The sequence below is a fragment of the Ixodes scapularis genome, unplaced genomic scaffold (assembly GCF_016920785.2).
Source record: "Ixodes scapularis isolate PalLabHiFi unplaced genomic scaffold, ASM1692078v2 PGA_scaffold2__306_contigs__length_199485367, whole genome shotgun sequence".
NCBI lineage: Eukaryota > Metazoa > Arthropoda > Arachnida > Ixodida > Ixodidae > Ixodes > Ixodes scapularis.
In genome coordinates this window covers 175,237,204-175,255,443 of record NW_024609857.1, presented here as the reverse complement: position 1 = coordinate 175,255,443, position 18,240 = coordinate 175,237,204, and the positions used below count along the sequence as shown (strand labels likewise).

General features: G+C 52.4%; 1 protein-coding gene across 1 annotated transcript; it reads left to right on the top strand.

Annotated features, from left to right (window-relative positions):
• The first annotated feature begins 3,261 nt into the window (after positions 1-3,261).
• LOC121836667 (BEN domain-containing protein 5-like) lies at positions 3,262-17,919 on the top strand. Its single transcript, XM_042291624.1, has 3 exons — positions 3,262-3,566; positions 17,176-17,309; positions 17,806-17,919. The coding sequence occupies exons 1-3, from the start codon at positions 3,374-3,376 to the stop codon at positions 17,917-17,919; spliced, it is 441 nt and encodes a 146-aa protein (XP_042147558.1). The 5' UTR covers positions 3,262-3,373.
• Positions 17,920-18,240: the final 321 nt, after the last annotated feature.

The following is an 18,240-nucleotide window of genomic DNA, read 5'->3' as shown; positions in this document are numbered from 1 at the left end:
CCGTTTTCGTTCTAGGCTGCAAGCTGCTGCTATTGACGCTGCCCAAAAGGAAAATGCAACCATGGACAACCATTAATTTGAACACTTTATTTGTATTAAGCCTGACTCAAACCAAAAAAAAAAAAAAATTCTTACTTTTACCGCAATTAGGTGACAATTCCTGCTAGACGCTATGACATCACTGCGGGAGGAACGCTAAACAAACGCTCAATGACGTCATAGCGTCTCTCAAAAATCGTCCTACTTTCGGTAGAAGGAAAAAGAAAAATCATTTTTGGTCTGAACTGGGTTTTAGTGTTTCCTTTTCTACAGTAATAAATGTGCTCCTTTTAATTTTGCTTGTTTCTTATATCTTGTAAAGGTATCTGGCACCGTTTAGTGTGACTGCAAAGAACTCATTAAAAAAAAACTAGAAAAGATGCGTTTTCTAAAATATTGTGTTATTTCAGAACAGGCTTCAAATGTTTTGTATATAGTAAAACCCTATTTGTTATGAACATATCCAACTGGCATATCTAGACATACTTATGTGAGACATGCACACATGTGAGGCATACAGAAAACCAATTTCTCTTGCTAGCTATCTTTCTAATTGGTTATAGTTTGAATTAGAAATGTACAAACTGGAGGTTTTCTAATGGGAATTTCAGACCAATGGGAGAAATACCAATTGGTGTGCTTCTGATTGGGACCATTCCAATCAGAACCACACCAACTAATATTTCTCCAACTGGGCGCTCCAAAACACAGTTGGTCATGGTGCCAATTGGAAAAAAAGCCAATTGGTAATACTGAACCAATTGGCATTTTTTCTAATGGGGCGTTCTAAAACACAACTGGTTTTGGCAAGTGGTACCAATTGAAAAATCCAATTGGACCCAATGGGTATTTTTAACTGGGAATGCACTTCTCTATCACAACTAGCTGTGGGGAGTGCGATTGACTTGCAGAGGCGCAGAGGCGTGACAGTGTATATGCAAAGCGCAATTCACACGTGCACTCGCGGTTCAGATTACAGCTTATACTCCATTCCCAGGGGAAAATATGAAGTGGGATTTCAAGTGGTCCCACTTGCTTTCAGGTGATCCCACTTGTGACCACTTGGATTGCAAGTGGTTTCTGAAGTGGGACCACTTGGGCTACAACTGGTCCAACTTGACTTCAAGTGGTCCCACTTGTGACCACTTGGACTGCAACTGGTCTCTGAACTGGTCCCACTTGCCTTCAAATAATTGACGGATGAATAGTTCCCTTCAGCTAAAGATAGTGTCCACTCACAATTAAATGGTCTCTGATGTCCAGTTCAGTCCAACTGCCAAGAATTTGACAGTTGACTTTAAGTCATACACTTTGTACTAAAGGTTATTTCCAAAATGCACTTGGAGAGCCAAGTCTAATTTATTAATACACTTGACTCCTTTCCAGACTAGATAAAGTATCCTAATTATTAAAGAAAAAACAGTGCAGAAACCACACCAGCAGGCAAAACATATGACCTCTATTTTGTGGGTCACCTCTGTTGTTCGTCATCACACTTTTGCAGTTTTTATTTTAGTGAGTACCAACTAGACCATGTTAATGACTTGCTACAGTTAACTGAACTGGACTGAGCATAATTATTTTTAATCAAAAACATGCAAGTGGAAGTCAAGCTGATTATGCCTCTCTCAACAAGGTGCAACTACGTAAATATTTCTTGAAAACTTCAACTCTGCAGTGTTGTAGATTACTCAGCTGAGGTTGATGCCTCGACTGCTCATTCAGGGAAATGAATGGGATATTCAAAGATGGCAAGAGGGTGTAAACAATTTCAGACTGTTCCACCAGAAGTCTTGTAAAGACCAATGACTACAAAAAAAAATACTTTTGCACAGGTCAAAACTGGCATATGTATTCAGCTCTGTTAGGGACGTTTTCAGCACAATTGCTTGCATATGCACAAGTTAAAAATAATGAGGAGTAAAAATACCAATCAGGATATCAAAAGTAAACTTGGTTTGACAAATTCACAAAATAAAAACAAAACAGAATAGGCAAAGTGAATAGTATCTAACTTACAACAAATATTAATGGGACAAGTTTTCAGTTACAGTTGAGCTAACATAGAAAGAGGCGACCTATAAAATGTTTAAATACCAGAACAAAAGTTTCACCAGTTATCCCATTTTATATTTTACAAAGAAATATGAGCATAAAACTTTCAAACAGAGATAAGCACTTGGTGTTTGTAATGTTATAAAAATACAAGAAGCCTAATTTTAACCCGTCTCTTAGCTGATAAAATTGATTTTACTGCAGAGAAAATTTTTTTTTTTCACAATAACAGTGACAGAAATCCCAGTGGCTACTTGTACAAATCTGTGAGGTACTGCATGATGCTGTCCATGCTAGGCCATACTTTATGGCAATGTCCATGGCAAGGACAAGAGCGTCGCCCACGGACATTGTAGTTCCATTACTGAGGGAGCTCACGAACTTAAAGAGAAAGAAAAAAAAAAACGGCGAGCTGGAAGAACTGGACGAAGTAGCTTCATCGGCGAACGTGGAACCACTGTGTTCGGGACTTGCAGTACCACTCGGTTCTGAAACACCACCCGGATCTTCAAAGAGGCTGTCGTCCGGTGCATTGACAGAAGAGGTGTCAGGGTCACCCCAATTCAAGAGGTGGACGAGCATCACCTGAAGATGCAAGCGTCCTTTTCCTTAATTCATACTCCGTTGACCTTGGCAAAGGCTCATCCCAAGCATCGGGCTCGAGGTTGCACTTTCGAGTCTTGTGCTTGCTCATTTTTCTTTTCACAAAGAAAGCAGTGGAAAAACGGCATAACCAAATCGAACACGCACAAGTCCAGTCCGTTCAAACCAAAGTTTGCTGGATTAGGCACAGTCTTTCAATCTCGCACTTCAGATAGCATCTGTTAAATTTAGACAAACATTAGTTTCCGCCGAATCGAACAATTCGCCTACAAAAGCGTGAAACGTGCTGGGGCAGCTGGGGAAAACGGTGATGGCGATGGAGCTTGCCACCTGCCCTTGAGTCATGTGGGGTAAATTCTCCATTTTGAGACAAATACAAATTGAATGGATAAACTTGTTATGTCTACATATTCCAGAAAGCTAGATTTACTTTTTGTTTATTTATACTTCAAGTAAAAGTATTTTTTGCCTCGTTTGCCTTCACATTTTTAATGTAATCGCAAGATGGAGAAAAAAAACTTGTCAAATCCGTCATGACCCCGTGAAATCCGTAGCAACAGCCACTTTCTGGTTCTAGCAGTTCTAGGCCTAGTCTCCTATGTCGACGCGCGGAGAACGCAAATACGTAGTTAAACGTTACGAGAACCACGAAAGCCCGGGCATTAACTAACGTAAAATGTTCGTGCTGGTCCGTTTTTTTAATGAATTTGACGGAAAAGTGTATGTGGTGCCCGTTCGGTGCATTAAGGACTTCCATCCGTTAAATGAAAATGACTTTGACAAGAATGGTGTCTACACAACGTACTGGGAAGACCTAGAGAACTCCGAAAATACAGGATCCTACTCTTCGCAGGTGCTGCTTCTCGCAAGTAATTGCATGTTCGTTCACACAACTCCTTGTATTATAAAGAGCGTGGTGAGCACATGCATGCGGTGCGTCACGTCAGAGAAACGTTTCTGCGCAGAGCTTAGTGGACATTCTCCCAGCTGTAAATAATGTCCGACATAGGGCGTCTGTCGTCTACATCGCTGAATGCTTAAAGGGGCCCTGCAATCATATTTCAGCGTCTACCTTTTTTGCGGTTTCCACGTCTCTTGGGGTTGGGGCAAGCCAGCGGGCACGGAGAGAGTAACTAAATATCAGTGCGTCATATTTTAACCGGACGACGCGGAAACCTCCTCCACCGACGAGGGCGACCCGCGGTACCGACAGCGTACAAAATGTGACGTCTTTGGTCCTGGGCTTGCCACTGGTCAAAGCCGCTAAGAGCTTTTTTTTAGTCGAGATACAAAATATAAGTGTCGTGAACCGTTTCAATTATGTATGAAAGTAGTTTTTGTTCACTATTTTAGGTCAGAAAAGAAACAAATGCAGTTTAGAAAGTACGGAAACGAGAAATGACCCATCGACATACCCGCCACCAAGCAGCGGAAAAAAACGGCGCATACTAGAAAAGGCTAGTGGGATGAGGCTACGACAAACGAGGAGCGTAGAAAGGTCCCGGATGTACGCGGCGGCGCTGTGGTCGTATACCGGCTCAAGAATCCGACCGGTTCCGAGCGTTCCGAAGGCCTTCGGCGTGGGCCCTGCTGGCGATTCGGCCATTTGGCGGTGCGTCAGCGCGAAGTGGCTCTTGTTCTGAACTGATCTTTACCCAGTGTTTGCTTTCGTTTGTGGCCAATGAAATGTTAGGCCGAATTAGTGTTTAGTCGCGCTGCAAATGCAATACGAGCTGCCCTGGCCGTCCGCTTCATACAGCCTATCCAACACCCACCACGTGCTTTAGTGGCGCCCTCTCGAGCCGTCGACACGGAGTGTGGCAGCCGTGTGCGCTCGATGAGCTCACTACTCCTCCTCTAGTTCAAGGCTACTCAAGGCAGGACCTACGACGTCATGAAGGAGGTTATTTTTTGCTTGTTTTTGTAATTCTAATTTGCCTATAACTTTTAAAATAAAGCGAAATTTGAGAAAAGAAAAGTTGGATTGAGTTACTACGTTCAGTACGCTCAGGTTCAGTACAAATTAAAAACCAGTCAAAAAGTCATTGCAGGGCCCCTTTAAAAAAGATTGCAACTGCCTCAACGCTCCGCTTATACTGCACTGCAGCTAAAGCTACAAGCGCGAGCTAGCCCGCGCTCCAGGCTACGAGACGTGCAGTTCGCACGTCTCATAGGCCATACAGGGCTACGGCATCTACTTTACTTTTATTTCAGCGCAAAAGACGAGGACAAGAAAGGGACACGGCGCGCAGTCCTCGTCTTTTACTTCAAATTGCTGTTATGGATCACTAACTAGCTCAATTGTCAACCCTAGCCGACATTATTTTCTCGGGCTCAATATTTCGCGAATTTGGCAAGGCGAGCAAGAAATTTGGCAAATCGGGGTGGTATGCTATGTATTTATCACCACAGAGAAATATGCTTCCGTATTATTCACGTTGCGAAATTCGCAAAAATCGGGTCCTCGCGGAAGGCGGAACTTTTCGTTTACAATACAGTTAAACCTCGATGTAACGAAGTCGGTGAAATTCGCAATTTACTTCGTTACATTGAAATTTCGCTAAATCGAAATTTGGCTTTAGCATGCAAAAAAAATTCCGAAAAATTTTACGGGTATGAAAACTCACCGAAAATGACATTTATTTTGGGGCAAATTAGTCCGCGAGTTTTGCTTGCGCCTTGTCCGACAGTAGCAGCGGCGTCATACGGCGTTCGAGCGCCCAGAGCGCTTGAACGGCATCTTGCTGCCCACGCGACGCCGTGTACCTCCTCAGTACGCCCATTGCGTCGAGCACTTCCCGAGTGCTCGTGATCTCAGCAGTTTCTTCACGACGGCGTCCAAATTAAACGTTTGCTTTCTCATCCAAAGAAAGAACTTTACGTTTCCTTATGGCAGCAAGCACGTGAGAGAACCGCCCGGTTGAAAAATAAAGCTGTTTAGTTTAGGCGGTGCCAATGTTTCCAGCCTACACAGCACTCTTGCCCGTACAGTTTACTCAGGTTTACTTGCCCCCTTGCGCCCACAGTGTGCTTGCGCCTTTGCTTTACATCACGCTCGCAAGACGATAATCGGTCTTCTTGGTCTTCTCCTAGATGGCACTGCCCGTGCGGTCGCGCGACTCGCGCCTGGGTCGCGCCATAACGTCGCTCCCCCGCTGAAGTTGGCTCCCGCGCTACCCGCGGTACAGTGGACTATGATGATCAGTGAATGTCAGTGGTGATGCTGTTATGCCGTGTAAACTTTTTGCTCGGCATTTTTCTGGCCAGCCCCGCAGAATCCGCTTTGCCGCATGCCTCGCCGGCACTACCGGCGCTGCATCCTCGGGCAGCCTAGGAACGTTGGAAGGCCTGTCCCCGTGAAGTAACCTATGAAGCGCTCGCGTTTGCGCATAATTTTTTTTTAACCACAATTTTTTTGCGAAGTTGTTTTTTAGAGTTTATTTATTTATTGCCTTCTATGGCAATGGCGCTTCGTTATATTGAAATAGCAGCAAAATAGACTTCGTTACATAGAGACTAAAAATACATGGGGTCTATGGGCAAGAAATTATGAAAAATAAAATACTTCGTTAAATCGAGGATTTCGTTACATTGAAGTTCGTTATATCGAGGTTCGACTGTATATACATTGTAGAGTGTAGTAGTTCAATTTTTTTCATTTAGTTTCGCTCGCCACACTAACCAGGTGGCGCCACGAACTGTCACTGCATATCGCTGTAGCCAGGCGGCGCTACACTTCATCCATTGGGCCGTGCGCCCAGGTGGATCTCCCCCGGGGCGGTTGGCCCCCGGGTTGTTTCCCTCTAAATAAACGAGTACGTGTTCTGACCTCGGCCGATGTAGACGTCCCTTCCTTCCGGGTCGTTCCCGCCTCGGACCCGCCGGTGCTCGCCGCCCCACCTCGGCATGTGAGACAACATCTTTCAGCAGGCCGCCTCGGCGCTGCTTCTTTTCCTTTCTTTTCTTTATTTATTGGGCTCTCCGAATCACAACATTTTTGGCGAAGGAGGATGGGATTTTCTTTGTTTTCCGATTCGGAGCCCGCTGCATAAGGCTTAGCCCCGGCAGCCGGTGTTTCACGTCCTTTGTCTTGTGACGCCACGTTTTCCCGCGCGAGGTGTGCCGGATTGGGCCCCGGCAACCTCTCGTTCCCGTTCAACGAAATTCTTTTCCCGTATACGTTTCGCCGGATTGGGCCCCGGCAGGCGTAAATTTTTTTTTTTGCGCATTTCGTGGAAAATTTCTTTTTCTTTCCACTTACGTTTTCGAGCGGCGTCGCGCCGTTGGGTTTCGTTGCGGAGCTTTCAGAGGGCTCGCGTCCTATACTAAGGTCTGTCTGACGGTAGTGGGCTTGGCTCCTTGTGAATGCTGTCCCCCACGGGATTTTGCCTTTGTCCCCGGGCGTCGAGGTCGGGACCGTACTCCGCGTAGGCGTTGCGTGTATTACAAATGTCACCATACATAGTTGTCTTGTTAGTATCTTAGGCGCACATGTAAAAAATCGTTGTAAAACCCTTGTCGAGTGAAAGACCCGCGGAAGCTTGTCGCGGCGTAAGGGAGCGCATAAGGCGCGTTCGCTCCGGTGAGCGGGTGGTGACGTAAATTTAGACGCCTCCGGTCGTCGGATGCGCGCGGCGAAGAGAGAAGCCGCTCTGCTGCGGAGTCGGCAGGTTGAAATGATGCGAAGGATGCGCGTTGAGAACACGCGTTGAGCCTAGACGAGGGTTGGCTCCTCGACAAAATGTGGATTGCTTAGCGGTTAAAGATCGCTAAAGGAGTACAGGGCCTGCGAGGAAACGAGGTCTTTGCATGCCGGTAGTCGCCATAAAGTCTTAAAGCGGTGGGCCGCGAGAACAAAGGAAGTCTTGGTCCGTTGTGTCCAGGATGGCGGCTCCACAGGGTCGCGTTCCCGCCGACTTCCTCCCCACGCCCGGCACGCCGGTAATGCCGTGGCTTACGTGGAAGCGTGGCTTCCTTAACTATCTTGAGGCGACTGACCCCGACGGTTTTCCGTCAAAGCGGAGAAGGGCGATCTTGGTCTCCTTTTTGGGAGAAGAAGGGAATCGAGTCGTGGATGCGTTTGGCCTCGCTGGCCCGGCCGTTGGCGCGGCCCAAGATGAGTTTCAGGTGTTATTGTCCGCTCTGGACACTCACTTCGCTTCCGCTCAGAACGTTGTCGTCGAACGCAGGAAGTTTGTCACAAGGGTGCAGGGCCCAGGGGAGACGGTCCTGGAGTATCTTGGGGCGCTTCGGCGCTTAGCCTCGTTTTGCGACTACGGAGAGTCGTTGGAAAGCCGCGTCGCGAAAATGTTTATCTCGGGAATCCGTAACGCGGAAGTCCAAGATCGTCTTATCAGAGAGTCCGGTGGAGCTCACGCACCGAGCCTCAAGCGTGCTGTCCAGCTGGCGCAGCAATTCGAGCGGACGTTTTGTGATTGCGATCTTTTCCGACGCTTATCGCTAGACGCAACCCCGAACGCGCCGCACGTGGTCGAGCGGATCCAAGATGGACGCGGTCGCGACCGGGATGCTCAACATGGCGAGCAGCCTCCCCGCCGCCGCGGATCTTCCCCCCCCGAGGCGTGAGCGTCCCCTTCCTCCTCCCCCGTCTCCGTCGCAGCGAGAGCCCTCCTACTCTTCCCTTCTGAGGCGTGAGCCTCCCTCTCCTCCGTCAGGACGCGCGCAGACTTTCCCTCTCCCGCCGCGTCAAGACCGCCGGCAGCCGCGAGCTCCCTCCCGCCCGTTCTCCGGTGCGCGCCCACGTGACCCTCCCCCCGGGACGCGTCCTCCCGTTCGCGAGGGCGGATGTTTTTTTTGCGGAAGACGGAGCCACCCGCGGGATGAGTGCCCAGCATCGGGAGCCACATGCTTCTTGTGTGGCCGTGAGGGACATTTTGCAAATGTGTGTCGAAGCCGACCGAGGGACGACCGGGATCATCGACAACTGGCCCTTCCTGCTGGCCGGCGGGTCTCTGCCCGCGGCTACTACGACCGTCGCCAAGCTGGTCCGACACGCACACCCGTGCGAGGCGTCGGCACGTTCTCGCAGGATGACGACGACGAGATGTGGCCTGGCGTTTACACGGTGGGGTCACCCGGTGGTCGCCGGGAGCAGCGACCTGGTCCCCAGCGCCGGAGTTTCACGGCCGATGTAGAGGTGAACGGCTTCCCTCTTTCCATTCTCATCGACACCGGTGCTGAGGTCTCCCTTCTCTCGGATGCGACTTTCAACCGCATCAATCGGAGCGGCCGCATCAAGCTTTCAAAGCCGCCGCGCACTTTAGTGCACTACCTAAAGGGTTCCATTCCCGTTTTGGGATGCTTTCACGCAAACGTCGTCTTCAAGGATCGCTTCGCGACCATTCTCTTCTACGTTGTACGCAACGGCCGTTCACTACTCGGAGTGGACGCGGTACACGACCTCAAAATGATCTTGTCTGGCGTACCGCTAAAATGTTTCCACATTGACGCAGCTGCTCCCGGAACAGCCGTCCCGGGACATGTAACCGAGGCTGAGGTCCCGCAGCCATCGTCCACGGCGGACGCAAGTTCGCCACTCCACTCTTCTGGTGCCTTTGGCACTTTGTCGTCGGCTGTCCCCGCAGCCCAAGGTCCATCGACCTCGTCCAGTGGCCGTTCTCCGTCATCGGTGAGCGGTCATTCCACGCTTCCTCCCGGTTTTGAGGAGTTTGAAGAACTTTTTTCGTCCCAGTTGGGTTTGGTTGTAAACCAAACACATACAGTCACTGTCCGTCGTCATGTTCCGCCCGTTCAGGCGAAGCTCCGTCGTCTACCGTTCACGCTGCGCGAGTCCGTAACTGCCGAGATCCAGAAACTCGAACGTCAGGGCGTGATTGAGCGCGTCAGCGCCTCCGAGTGGGTCTCGCCCATCGTGGTCGTCAAGAAGAGAGACGGCGGTATCCGCATGTGCGTCGATCTCCGGGCTCCCAACCGCGCGGTCGTGATCGACTCATTCCCACTACTGCATATCGACGAGCTCCTGAACTCGCTCAGAGGAGCATCTTGTTTTTCAAAACTCGACCTTGCGTCGGCCTACCATCAAGTGCGACTCGACCCCAAGAGTCGAGACCGTACAGCGTTCATCACGCATGAGGGTTTATTTCGCTTCCGGCGAGTCTGCTTCGGCTTGGCCTCCGCGCCAGCCGCATTCCAACAAGTCATGTCAAAGATCCTTAAGGACTGTCCTGGTGTACAGTTTGTCACAATCTTTCTAGAACGTGGACGAAGGGGGCCGAAGCACCCGCCGAGGAGAGACGACACGCAGCCTGGTTGAGGGTGGACGATGACTGACCGGAGCGGCGTACGCTCAACGGTGTTTATTGGTGCGGTGAACAATGTTGCCCGCCGAGCCAGGCGGCCGCAGACGGGCGGACTGGAGGGGGGCGCTACATACTTGTTACACTCCTCCCCCCCAGTTTGTTTTTCCTAAAACAAAATAAATTAATAAACAACGCGCACGACCGACACCATCTCGGCGTCTGGTCATGCAAAGTCCCGGCCTGTCGACGATGAAGGTCACCCCGGCGAGTAGCGGTCAGGTGGCCTCCTCTGCCGTGCACTCCGCCTGGGCACTGGTGTCGACGGGCCGGGTGTGGCAACGCCGGGCGCTGCCTGAACCGGTTGCGCTCCACCCGGTGGAGCTGCAGGGACCGGATTTGGGAGTGGCACTGGTGCAAGTGGTGCCACAGGAGTGGCGACGCTTGTCGCCTCCGGGGTGGATGGCGCTCCGCTGGCCACGACTGGCGCTGTTGGGCCCCCTGCAGGCTGGTCCTCTGAAGCGACGACCACCCTGGCCGCGGGCTTGGCTGGAACCCGGGCTTGAACCAGGCTGCTGCTGCTGCTGCTGGCCGCCGCTCATCCTCCCCCATCGGCAGACACGTGCGAGGTGCCCAGTTCTCCCGCACGTGAAACATTGTGCGTGGACGAACTGGCACTGTGAGGGGGAGTGGGCAGCACCGCAGCGGCTGCAGGCACCGCTCCTTGCCGCCATCTTGTTCACCACCGCTTCCGTCGACGGTGAGCCGGCCGCACGCGCTATCTCGCTGGCGTCTTTCGCTGCTGCTTCCATCGCCAGCGCTGCCTTCACCGCGTCGTCCAGCGAGGGGTCGGGGAGCTCCAGGAGTCGCGTCTGCATGGCAGGGTTGTTGATGCCGCAGACGAACCGGTCCCGGAGTAGCGAGTCCAACTGGTCGCCGAAGGCGCAGCTGCTCGCTAACCCTCGTAGCGCAGCGACGAACTGCCCGAGGGTCTCCCCGTCCTGGCGGCTCCGGTTGTTGAAGCGGAACCGCTCCATCAGCGTGGACGGCACCGGGTTGAAGTGCGAGCGCAACGTGGCGAGCAGCTCACCCAGCGTTTTGACGTGCGGCGTGGCCGGCTTGAGGAGGTCGAGCAGGAGGCTGAAGACACGGGTCCCGCAGCTGGCCAAGAAGATGTCCCGTTGTTTCGCCTCGGGCGTGTCGTTCGCCCGGAAGAACACGTGGACTAGTTCTTCGTAGACAGGCCAGGCGGACCCATCTCCCTCGAACGGCTCGAGCCTCCCGTACAGCGGCATGGCGACAGGAGCGGGCGGCGGTGTTGCGACTCTCTCGGCGGCGTGGGCCGAACCGTGCACGTTGGTGGCCTCCAGTGCCACGGTTCCTCGTCGCCAGTGTCACGATCTTTCTAGAACGTGGACGAAGGGGGCCGAAGCACCCGCCGAGGAGAGACGACGCGCAGCCTGGTTGAGGGTGGACGATGACTGACCGGAGCGGCGTACGCTCAACGGTGTTTATTGGTGCGGTGAACAATGTTGCCCGCCGAGCCAGGCGGCCGCAGACGGGCGGACTGGAGGGGGGCGCGCTACATACTTGTTACACTCCTCCAGCAGGATGGTACGGCGGAACCAGCATCCGGCGGATCCCATTCCTCTGCAAAGTCTGCGGGCCAAGGTGCTGCAGTTGCTGCACGCGGGGCACCCTGGCATTGAAAAGACCAAGATGGTGGCACGGTCGCACGTTTGGTGGCCTGGCTTGGACCAGGACATCGTGCACCAGGTGCAAGGCTGCCAGGTCTGCCAGGAGAACCAGCGTGTCGGTCATGCCCGGGAAGCTGTTCAAGCGGACCTTCCCCGGCGTGTCCATCGAGGCGTCAGACGTCATGCTGCGCAGCTACTCCGGGCAGCTTTCCCAGGTCCAGGGTCGGGCCCAAGTCAGCGTTCGCCTTGGCGACAGGGAGGCAATCCTTCCCCTTTACTTAACCAAGGGGTCGTCGCCGACGCTGCTGGGCCGAAACTGGATTCACTCGCTGGGTGTTCGGCTGCCGGAGTACCAAGAAGCTGCGCTGCACGTGGTGAAAGACGTCCCAAGCCTCCTGACCGACTTCCAGTCCCTGTTCCAGCCCGGGGTGGGCACCTTCGCCGGCACGACGGTCAGCATCCACGTACCCGAGGGAGCCCGGCCTCGGTTCTTCAAGCCGCGTCCGCTGCCGTTCGCCCTGAAGGACGGGGTCACCCAGGAGCTGCAACGGCTGCAGCGAGAGGGTATCCTGGTGCCCGTCAAGACTTCCGAGTGGGCTGCACCAATTGCCCCAGTCCTCAAGCGAGACGGCCGCGTCAGGATCTGCGGGGACTTCAAGGTCACCATCAACCCCGTCGCTACCGTCGAAAAGTACCCGCTGCCTCGGGTAGAAGATCTCTGGTCGGCTCTGTCCGGGGGACAGAAGTTCACCAAGCTCGACCTTCGAGATGCCTACCAGCAGCTGGTGCTCCAGGATGCCGCCCGGAAGTATGTCACCATTTCGACTACCATGGGACTCTTCCAGTACACGCGCCTACCGTTCAGCGTGGCCTCAGCCCCAGCCATCTTCCAGAGAGAGATGGACAACCTCTGCAGGGGCATGAGGCACGTGGCGGTGTACTTGGACGACATCCTGGTTACCGGTACCGACGACGGGGACCACCTGCAGAACCTGCGCAAAGTCCTGACACGACTGCAGGACGCCGGTCTCAAGCTGAGGCTGGACAAATGCGTGTTCCTGACCCCCAGCGTGGAGTACCTGGGACACATCATCTCCCAGGCTGGCCTGGCCCCGGCTCCCCGCAAGATTGAGGCCGTGCTCAAAGCGCCGAAGCCCAAGAGCAAGAAGGAGCTTCAGAGCTATTTCGGCCTCATCAACTTCTACAGGAGGTTCCTGCCCAACCTTTCGACGCATCTAGAGCCGCTGCATCGCCTGCTTCGCGATGGGCAGCAGTGGGCCTGGAAGAAGGAGCAGGACTTGGCCTTCCAGCGCAGCAAGGAGCTGGTCGTTAAGGCTCCAGTGCTGGTGCACTTCGACCCGGCCAAGCCAGTAGTCCTCACCGTGGATGCGTCGCCGTACGGGGTAGGAGCCGTCCTGTCGCACCGGGGTCAGGATGGTCAGGAACGCCCTGTGGCGTTTGCTTCTCGTCGACTTCATGCGGCGGAGCAACGCTACAGCCAGCTCGACAGGGAAGGCTTGGCCCTCATCTTCGGGGTCCAGCGCTTCCATCAGTACCTGTGGGGCCGGCAGTTCGAGGCAGTCACGGACCACAAGCCGCTGCTGGGGCTGCTGGGACCTGACAAGGCGGTCCCAGTGCAAGCCTCGCCTCGTGTGGTACGCTGGGCCTTGACGCTGGCAGCCTACAGGTACAAGCTGGTCTACCGCCCTGGGAAGGACCTGGGACCTGCCGACGCTCTGAGCCGCCTGCCCCTGCCGGAGGTGCCTGCTGCCGTTCCAGAGCCAGCTGACGTTTTCCTGCTGGAGCGGGCCTACCCGGGGGTGCTTACCAGGACTGCGGTGGCGCAGGCGACCCGCCGGGACCCGGTCCTGTCTCAGGTGGTCAAGGCGGTTTCCCGAGGGGAGGAGCTGCGTCACCAGGCATACAGCCACAAGACCGCCGAGCTGAGCTTGGAGCAAGGCTGCCTGCTGTGGGGTTCCAGGGTGGTGATTCCACACAGTTCTACTTAGACGACGTGATCGTTTACGGATCATCACCTCAAGAACACGACGCGCACTTGCGCGAAGTCCTCCGACGGATCAAGTCCGCTGGCATGAAACTGAACAGAAAGGCGGTTTTCCGCGTTCCAACCTTGTCTTTTCTCGGCCATAGTCTATCCGCGGAAGGCGTAGCGCCCCTTCCGTCCAAGATAGAAGCCGTTCTGAACTTCCCCTCACCATCCGATCCAACACAACTCAAGGCATTCCTCGGTCTAGTGGAATATTATAGCAAATTCATTCCACATTGTGCGACAGTAGTCGAACCGATGCGTCGTTTGTTGCGCAAGGGCAACTCTTTTTCTTGGACTCCTGATGTCGAGAGCGCCTTCCAAGAAGTCAAGACAGCTCTCCAGAAAGCACCCATCTTAACAATGTTTGACCCGACTTTGCCGGTCATCGTATCAACTGATGCTTCGAACTACGGCCTCGAAGCAGTTCTGCAACAACAGCACGGGCAGAAGCTCAAGACCGTGGCCTTTGCAAGCCGTTCCTTGACGGACACGGAGCGACGGTACTCCGTGGGAGAGAAGGAGGCCCTGGCGATCCTGTGGTCGTGCGAGAAGTGGCATACTTACCTCTGGGGAAGGCAGTTCACCATCCGCACTGATCATCGAGCACTCGTCACCCTCATGTCTACGCAGGGCACCGGAGTCCGACCGCTACGCATCAGCCGTTGGACGGCCCGGTTGTTCAACTACAACTTCCTGATGGAGTACCGCAAGGGTACCGACAACACCGTCGCAGATGCACTGTCCCGTCTGCCCGTCAAGGACACAGAAGACGGCACCAAGTTTCCTGAGGAAGTGGTTTCCATAGTCTGCGCTTCACTGACTCAGCGCGACTTTCAAGATGCAACAGCCCGTGATCCCATTCTACCGAAAGTCATGGAATACATCTCGTCAACATGGCCAGCTGAAGACAAGCTGCCTCCAGGGTTCAAGCCCTACTTCGCAGTCCGAGAACAGCTGTCGCAGGTGGACAGACTGCTGTTTAACGCCGAGAAGATCATCGTGCCGACCAGTCTATGCGACCAAGTCATCGAGATAGCGCATGAGACGCATCAAGGGATCACGAGGACCACAGGACTTATCAAAGAACTCTACTGGTGGCCTCAAGTAGCTCTCCATATCAAACAATACGTCCAACATTGCACCATATGTCAGTCTACGGACAAACCAGCAAAGACATTCCGAGCACCTTTACAGACAGTCGATTTTCCATCTCGTCCTTGGACGAAGTTAGGTATGGACATCGTTGGTCCGTTCGAACGCGCTCCGCGCAACGAACGTTTTTTCATCACCCTTGTGGACTACCACAGCAAATGGCCAGAGGTCATGAGCGTCCACAATGTCACGACTGCGTCTGTGGTAGACTTCCTGAAGCTTGTCTTTGCACGAGAGGGGTTGCCGGAAGAAATCGTCACCGACAACGGCCCCCAGTTCATCTCCAGGGAATTTACAGAGTTCCTCAAGAATCAAGGTATTCGTCATCTCAGGTCATCCCTGTACCACTCCCAAGCGAATGGGCAGGTGGAACGTTTCAACCGTGTCTTGAAGTCCACCATACAGTTGGCTGTCGTCCAGCAACGCAACCTCAGAGAAGCAGTCACGGAGTACTTAGGAGTGTACCGTGCCACTCGCCATGCTGCAACGGGAGAAACTCCCGCGTTCCTGCTTCATGGCAGGAACCATCGCAATCGTCTTCATCTTTCGGGGCGTCCAGTCCCCGACCCTCAAGTTCCAAGGTCCACAGTCCAACAAAGACTTCCACAAACAATCAAGAAATATCAAGAACGCATGAAGATGTACTCAGACAGAAGGCGTGCTGTCAAGCGGCCTACATTCATTCCTGGACAGACCGTCAAGGTCAACAAGCCTCGTCACCGAGGAAAGTTACAGATGAAGTATGCTTCTCCTCAGAAGATCCAAGATCAAGTGGGTCCAGCTACATACCGGCTGGACGATGGATCCACGTGGCATGCGTCCAAGTTGACGCATACAACTCTTCAACCTTCATCAACCAGAGCATCTTGGTTCCGGGAAGATTTGTACCCCCCGGACCCCCCTTTTTTCCCTGCAGTTGTTCTGCCCACAGTCCCGCCGGCTCCCCCAGAGCCGCCTGTTCCTGTCCTTGGTCCGGCTAGCCCGGACACCACCAATCCAGATCCTGCGGGTCAACGTCCTGACCCTGGCCTGAGTCCTGAGGCCCCCCCTTCCCCTCCTGAGGGTCCTGTTCCAGCTAGGAGTCTCCCTCCCGTTCCCGAGGGTCCTGCTGAGGTGCAACCGGTGCCTGAGGAGATTGCTCAGCCCCCTGAGCACTACCAGTCTCCTGGGATGTCCCCAGATAGCAGCTGGTCAGCTGCCAGTTGGTCGCCCAGTCGTACAGAAACGGCTACTGAGGGTGGTGCAGTTTCCGACACCTCCTTTGACGGTGCCCCAGAACCGGTACCAGCGCCGTCCCCTGAGAGTGCCGTCGGCATCAGGCGGCCAGCCGACCTTCCGGTCGGATCCTCCAGAGACCCAGGGTCGAGGTCCCGACACCTCCACCCCCCGTCAGGACAGTCGCCCACATCGAGCCCGGCGGCTGCCCGAACGTCTCAAAGACTACTTTGAGAACCTTTACGACAGCAGTTCAAGTCTCGGAGAGATCCAAGACATATGAGTTTAGTGCACACATCAACTATTGAACATTCTTCTAGTCAACCCCAGTGAATAATTTTTCTTTTTGTGTGTGTAGTGACAACGGACATTTTAGGAAACCTTAACTATTTTCAATGCTACATGCCCATGAACATTTGAACGTGAAGTCTTCGTCTTCTCTGCCACGTGCAGTAAGAAGTGTAACTGGCTACTTGCCTATTTTTTTTATTAGGTTTTACTTGCCCAGTGTCTTTTGCTCAATTTTTATTTTATCCTGCCTTAAGGTTTTAGCCTTATGAGACAGTGTATTTTCTTTTCCTAAGAGAGGGAAGGATAGGTGTTTATTTTTTTTTAAGGAAAGGAAAGTGTAGTAGTTCAATTTTTTTCATTTAGTTTCGCTCGCCACACTAACCAGGTGGCGCCACGAACTGTCGCTGCATATCGCTGTAGCCAGGCGGCGCTACACTTCATCCATTGGGCCGTGCACCCAGGTGGATCTCCCCCGGGGCGGTTGGCCCCCGGGTTGTTTCCCTCTAAATAAACGAGTACGTGTTCTGACCTCGGCCGATGTAGACGTCCCTTCCTTCCGGGTCGTTCCCGCCTCGGACCCGCCGGTGCTCGCCGCCCCACCTCGGCATGTGAGACATCTTTCAGCAGGCCGCCTCGGCGCTGCTTCTTTTCCTTTCTTTTTTTTATTTATTGGGCTCTCCGAATCACAACATAGAGCTTTGGCATAGAAAGTACTAAACTCTGTTGCCTGCACTTTCTAGGTACTATACTAAGAAATGGTGACAGTACTGCTAAACTAATTATTATTAAATTACAGGTTCCAAGGAAGAGCTGGAAGCCAAAAGGGCATTGAAAAGGGTGCGCAAGGCTATTATTCACCCTTCGGATTTGGAGCAGGGGGAGGGAAGCGAGCATGATGCTCCCGCTTCTCAGAAGCAATCGTCGAAGCTGGTATGTTATGCTCAGTTATGACACTTATTAGTTTGTTTATTTGAGCAACTCTGTGGCTCTTCCCTGAGAGCCATCATGGGAATGGACCTGTGCTAAAATATAGAAAATAAAATAGATGAAATGAACCTGTGTTAAAATATAGAAAATAAAATAGATGAACAACTTATAAAGGCAATTTTTAAGAAAATGTATTGTTAATGCATGAATAAGACTATCCATTGAACAAAGCATGACTCTAATTACGAAGAGAATTTCAGTCTTGAATTGCCTGAAGAAAAAGGAATGTAAATCTTTGAATTGCCCGAGGGAAAAGTGAATTATGAAAAACATTGCGTTTAAATTGGTCTTGTTGAATTACTCTTCCGTAGTTGATATGGGACGACATTGACCAATATATGAATTGGTTATGACAAAAAGGGGAATGTACTTTAATATTCATTTTTATTTAAACAACTTCTCATACTTCTGTGAGCAACTTCTATGCTTCATGTTTCAGGACTCCCGCCAGACTTCACATGACAAAAAAAGACCGAAGGCTCTCCAGTTGGCGTCAGAGTTCTGCTTACCAGAGGATATTAGAAGAGCAGCTCGAAAATGCCAAGAAAAATGAAGCTGCCTCTGCTGTACAGGTATGTGCCGCAATATGCATATCATACATGCTTTCAACATTTGTTTACCTGCAATCTACCAAACATGTTCTCGCGCAGGTCTCCAAAAAAAGACCACGTCCTGCCCCAGAATCGGACAGCGACACCGATGATTACATTGTCTCTGCCTCTGAGTTAAAGCGCGCACGAACAGAGGCACGGTACTGGCGCTGCCGCTACGAAGAAGTTAACAGAGAGAAGGCGCAACTTACTAATATCGTTGAAACCATGAGTGGAACTATAAATGGCCAGTTGGCAACGCGTAAGTACAAATATGGTGATCT